The following is a 6,182-nucleotide window of genomic DNA, read 5'->3' as shown; positions in this document are numbered from 1 at the left end:
TGAAGGATGTCAGTTCCTCCTGTTCAACAATAGAATTCCAATTGGAATTATTGTTGTCTTGATTTACCTTTTGTTCTGGTACACTCAGGAAAGAACGTCATTCTCTATCCCATTGTAAAACAGGATTTTTTATCCGTATACGGCAAAAACTCTAATCGTATGAAATACAATATTCATTGAATGATTTTTATTATTTTCCTGTAGTTTACGGTTATTACAATCATAAGAAAACAGTTCTTCGTTCATTGCAGAAGAACACTGGAATAAATTAAATAATGAAAATGGTAACATAGATCCAGTATGGAGTTTTCTTTTTCACAAATGGAGTAAGCCACCATTTTAAAATTTAATGTAACAGAAAACATCAAGAGAAAACAATGATGTCTTTGAATTACCTGATGATATTTAGTATTTATAATTAAAAAAAAAAAATAATGTGATCAATATTTTTTTTATCTGAAATAAAAATAAAACAGACTGCTTCTTTTCACAGTTAAGTTGCTATATTACGACAATGTAACATTGACAACATCCATTATATAACGGATTCTTTTTGTTTAAAAAATTGCTAACCATTGTTATAACTGTATCTTTAGTCAAAATGAAAATAAATGTCTGATGAAGGGAGCGTGTGTTCTTCTGAAACGTCAAACGAAAAACTGTTTTCTTATGCTTGTAATAACCGTAAACTATAGGAAAATAATTCTACAATGCAAGCAATGCGTACATACAAGAAAAACTATTATTAATTAAATGGTTGTCAAGACTGGTTTTCACTCAGAACACCTCAACCTTGATTTGTCTTATTTTTTTCCATCCTTTACAATTACCGTAACAACTAATCCCTTTCTAGATTTTGAGTGGATTCAGTTCTGTAAATATGTATATGTACGAGGGACGTTCCGAAAGTAAGTTTCGTCATTTTTTTCACAGGGAAGCTTTATTACAAGCAGAAGAATACAATGTCATAACAAATATTTTGGCTATTTTTACACATAGTAGCCACCGACATTGATACATTTCTCTTACCGTGAAATCAATTTCAAGAAACCCTCCTGGTAAAAATCGGTGTCCAGCGATTTAAGGAAGTTCTTCACAGCCTGTTGCACCTCTTCGTTGCTTCCGAAGTGACGTCCCGAAAGTGCTGACCTCAACGCAGGAAAAAGGTGGAAGTCTGATGGGGCAAGATCGGGACTGTAGGCCGGGCGATTCAATCTCTCCCATCCCAGACAACGAATGTGTTGTCCAGTGACCCTTGCTGTGTGGAATCTTGCATTGTCGTCCAAGAACAAAACCCCTCGACTCCAGAGCCCTGGTCTCTTGCGTCGAATGGCGGACTTCAGTTTGCTGAGTGTGTGGCAATAGCGTCTCGCACTTCCATTTGTGATCACGTTTCCAGCACACGTCTTTCTGCCATACTGGTTTGCACTCGAATAAGCTCGGGCACGTCGGTCTGCTGCTTATCTCTATTCTTCGGCACTCTGCGCATGCGCCATCGCTCCTCCCGTCGTGAATTCAGGAAAGATTGTCTTTTGTTATGGCAATGTGTTTTTTCATTTTGTAATACAGCTTCCCTGTCAAAAAAATGACGGAACTTACTTTCGGAATGTCTCTCGTACATATATGCGAATACCTACAGCCGTACACCCAACGGCAAAAGAAATAGTAGGTGAATTGTTCGCTACTAAATGCGTGTAGTTGTTTGCGACGAGCCTTTACTCCTAACTGTATCAACAGGAAAGCAAATCCACCTGTAGCAGCGTGATTCACCAAGTTTAAATCCCCTGTTGTTTACAGTCGTTTTCTTCTCTCGTGACACGAACCCTATCTCATCCACCTCCGATAGAGGGTATCGATTTGTACTTTGGATGAAGAAATTGGATACACGCGAAACGCAATTTTCAGCCTTTCGTTGTAATGGCCGTTCAAAATGAGTTCGAAACTAGGTTACATGTCCCCCCCCCCTCCTCGACTCTATCGGCCATATAGATCTGACTGGTTACTAGACTGGTTAGGTGGCAGCATGGATAGCTCTACCAAGAAGAGAGACACCCCAGTAAACTCGCGATAGTCATTTGTCATCTCCTCTCGCTCCCCCTTTGCTCGTGCCTGTGCGTTGCCACATTCTTTTTTGGCCGGCTTCCGTAGCGGAGTGGTTAGCACAGCACGCTATGACACATCATCACTCATCCTCATCTTTGCGATTAGCCAGAAATGCGAAGTACGAGGGGAGTTCAAAAAGTTTCCATATTCACGTAGTCGTTGAAACTGGACAGAAAGATTATGTCTTTTCTACATAGTCACCTCCCAATTTTATACATTTTTCTCACCGTTGCAAACACTTGCAAATACAATCTTTGTAAAACTCTGGAGATTGGGCGTTTAGCCACGCCTCTGTCGCGGATATGACTTCACTGTCATCTTGAAAATGCTTCTCCCGCAAAAACGTCTTCTTATTAGGGGAAGAGGAAGAAATCCGAAGGTGCAATATCCGGGGAATAGGGAGGATGAGATATCATAGCCACACTAACGTGCTTTGACGAGAACACGATGAGATGCATGGGCAGGTGCATTGTCATTCAGAATGAGCACACGTTTAGACAGCATCCCTCGCCTGCAAATTTTAATTTTCTCGCGCAATTTGGCTAGATTTTAATGCTTGGAATAGCCGATATTCTTCTTCATGCATTTTAAAACAAGCAAGAAGTATCTGTTAAGGAATTTATCGTTCAGCACGTTTCCTCGGTCCTTGCTATTTTCAATTTTGTATCCGTAATACTGGAAGAATGTTAGTAGTATTCTGCGCTTCTATTTTGTCGTATACTAATCATTTTCAGTATTATAATAGCTTGTAGCCATGGAGTTATTGAAAATAGCGTGGCGATCTTCCTCGACGTAGTTGTAACATCGTGGCCTTGGCCCATCGAAGTGCTTTCCAGACGCTGCTTGACTTTTCATTGGTTTACATTGATAAACTGGCATATTAGATTTGTTTTTCAAATTAAGTCTAGGCATTTTGTGAATCCGTCTTCTTGGATCACGTTCGCCTATGGTATTGATGGTCGGATTATGGTGGTGAGGTTGTTGTGCCCAGAATTTCAATTTTTCGTGTTGCATGAATTCGTATCAGGCCGCAGACGTGAATCGAACCTAGGACCCGGGCATCATAAATAAATAAGCTAATCAATTATAAAAAGGGTCTCGCTGAAGCTTTGGAAAGGAGCTTCTTAAAAGCTCATCGCGACAGCGTCCTTCAGCGGAGTTGGAAAAACTCCGCTGACATTGCATTAGAAAATGAAATCAGGAATCAGCATTCTTGCTCAGAATTGCCGTTGCCAAAGGATGAGATCGAAGAAACCGTCCTAACTGCCGATAGTTCGAATTTTACTTAAATGGGTCGCGTGAGAAAATATCAGTCTTAGTTGTCTTTCGTTTTCCGTCAGATGAAGTAGTTACAAAGGAACTCCGTTTCTAGTTGTTTTCAGTTTACGTTGAATCCGGTTATCGCGAGAGAGCTCCACAGGCATCATAAGTTTAGAAAAAGGAGCGAACGAACGATCGGAAGTTAAAGTTATCATTTAGAATATCGGTCTACAAAAGTACAGAGTTTGGAGCCCGGAGTTGCTCCCTCGTCCGTTTTCTTACAGAGTAGGACCACGTCGATCCAAGGACCAGCGGAGAAGAGATCGCCGTAGAACTTCAGGTAACGAACATTCCTTATGTCTTTCCTCCCCCTGCCTGTTCAGTCAAAGGGAGTGTTTTTAAATATATATCCGTGTGTTCTTATTTCACGGGGATAGTCCCCTTGCAGTTTAAGTGTCGACGTTGCTCTTCAGAGCTACCCCCTTTCTCTTATAACGTTCCTCTCGCTTAGCAAGCGAGTGGCTAAAGGCTGTCATAGCCTATCAACGATCCCCTAATATTTAGACTTTATACGAATTCAAATAGCGTTTTTTGGTCCAATGCTTCTCTTTTTTTAATGTTAGGTACGTATCGATCTGCGCCAGAGATTAATCTTAGTGCCTTGTTCTGGATACTTTGTAGTGGCCTTTGGTAGATTGGAGCACTGTGCTGCCACACAACGCATGCATAGATTAATATTGTTCTTAGTAGAACGTTAAACATCTTTAGTCTATTTTTGGTTGTAAGTGCCGTGACTCTCCATATTGGATATAATTGCTCTAGACGTGTGTTTCCTTCATGTGCTAGGGGAATCTTGGAACAATATTTACTTATATTTCTTTTGCCACGTATTGCCTTAGTGTCAGGTGGTAGTAACAATAGGCCTAATGTAATCTATTTGAAACATGACTGGTTTTATGTAGTCAAGTTTTGATTAACAGTACGTAATTGAAATGTTTTTTTGTTATTGTTATTGTGTTCTTGGATCTCGCTCACCTATGGTATTTGTTATCTGTAAGATTGTTGTGTCCGGAATTTTAACCAGAAGGTCACCGGTTTTACACGTCCAAAATGTTCGCTATCGTGCTTGCTTTGTAGGCGATGCATTGTTACATCCGTCAACAATGCTACTTTTCAACTCTGTTTCCGTGGTAACTGAATTAGTCACTTTCCCTCTCAACGCTCCCTGCAAAATCTGCAAGTGATGTTTCATCCCGTCGTCCGGGTTGGAACCCTCCCGTTCGCTTTTGAGCGACCGGAAGTGATGTAAACCCCAGCTTCCGGATCGCGCCATGGCCGCGGAGGCACAACCGCCGACCTTCAAGTGCATCCTGACGGGCGACTCCGGGACCGGAAAGACCGCGTTCCTCCGGCGCCACCTGACCGGAGACTTCGAGAAGGAGCACCGCCCCACGTCCTGGGTGGACGTCCACACCCTGAGGTTCCACTCCAGCAAGGGGGCGGTCAAGTTCCAAGTGTGGGACCTGGACGGACGCGAGGACCTGCGCTCCTCCAAAGATGGTTACTACGTGAAGGCCCACTGCGCCATCATCATGTTCGACGTCTCCTCCTGGGTGACTTACGGCAACGTCTTCCGCTGGCACGACGAGGTGCGACGGGTCTGCGGGGAGATCCCCGTGGTCACCTGCGGCAACAAGACCGATTCGCGGAACCGGTTCGTGATTCAGTCCGTGATGCGGGACCAGCTCCGGAGAACGGGTCTCCATTACGAGGAGATTTGCGTCAGAAGCTCCTCGCGTCTTGAGACCCCCTTTGTGCGTCTTGCCAAGAAGCTGCTGAAGGATCCGCATTTAGAGTTGGTCCCCCAGCCCGCCGGCCCGCCCCCCGCCGCCCCTAGGGTCGCCGAACACCGGACGGCCGAGGAGAACTCCATCCTGGACCTCGCCATGCGCACCCCCCTCCCGGACGACCCGTTCGACTGAACTCCTGCACAATGGCCATCTTTTCCCTCTCCGCTGGTTTTTCTTTCGACTCTTGGATTATTAATATCCTCGCAGATGCTGGACGGGATGGCTTGACAGTTACGCACGGTATTATATTTGGCACCGATTTTTTTTGTCTTAATCCACAATTCTGCTCATGTTCAGTCTTGCATGCTGCTTGTAGATCTACGCCATAAATATTTTGTTGTTGTAAATATCCACGTATTGTACGTTCTTTCCTCATAGTTTCATATTCTTAAAACGTGCGAACGAGGCTCTGGCTTCTGGTGTTTTATCCTTATGTGTGCTGAGTGGCCCTTTACAGCATCAGCTTTTAACCCAAGTAAGAATATTTTAATCCTTCGACATTACAGTTATATTACATTAGTTATATTTTCCTTAAGGTAAGGGGCTGGATCCCGTATAATGTGACGGGTGCAAAATAGCCCGAGTGCTGACTCAACCAAAATGTCAAATTCAATCTTAAAACGTGCCTCACCGATATTAAAAATAATAATAATAAATTGTAATCAAGGAGTCCCGGGTTCGATACCCGGTGGAGTTCGGTCCAAGAAAACTATCCCCACCCAAAGGTTTTACTGAAAGCACATGAGAATGAAAACTAACCTAATTTAACCAATAATTTTGAAGTTTACTAGGTAACAGTTCCTTATATTGGAGACACTTTTCTTCAAATTTACAGGAGAAACTACTTACTGAAATCAGTTTCTGTGGCATTGTCGAAGTTATTCGAGGCATTTTCTTTCGCGGAAACTGAAAACTTCACCATAGAATGCTGCAGAACAAGAAATAATCACTTTTTATGTAAGGAACTTG

General features: G+C 42.9%; 1 protein-coding gene across 1 annotated transcript; it reads left to right on the top strand.

Annotated features, from left to right (window-relative positions):
- Window positions 1-4,694: 4,694 nt before the first annotated feature.
- Window positions 4,695-5,345, top strand: LOC145978193 (GTP-binding nuclear protein Ran, testis-specific isoform-like). Its single transcript, XM_083110634.1, has one exon. The coding sequence runs from the start codon at window positions 4,695-4,697 to the stop codon at window positions 5,343-5,345; it is 651 nt and encodes a 216-aa protein (XP_082966760.1).
- The last annotated feature ends 837 nt before the right edge of the window (window positions 5,346-6,182 follow it).

This window comes from Lepisma saccharinum, chromosome 24, assembly GCF_977018435.1.
Source record: "Lepisma saccharinum chromosome 24, izLepSacc3.1, whole genome shotgun sequence".
Classification (NCBI taxonomy): Eukaryota; Metazoa; Arthropoda; class Insecta; order Zygentoma; family Lepismatidae; genus Lepisma; species Lepisma saccharinum.
The sequence above is the reverse complement of the archived record's forward strand: the minus strand, read 5'-3'. Positions and strand labels throughout refer to the sequence as shown.

What these genes read in the sequence shown, in the direction of transcription:
- LOC145978193 (XM_083110634.1), top strand. Translation starts at nt 4,695, where the DNA reads ATGGCCGCGGAGGCACAACCGCCGACCTTCAAGTGCATCCTGACGGGC.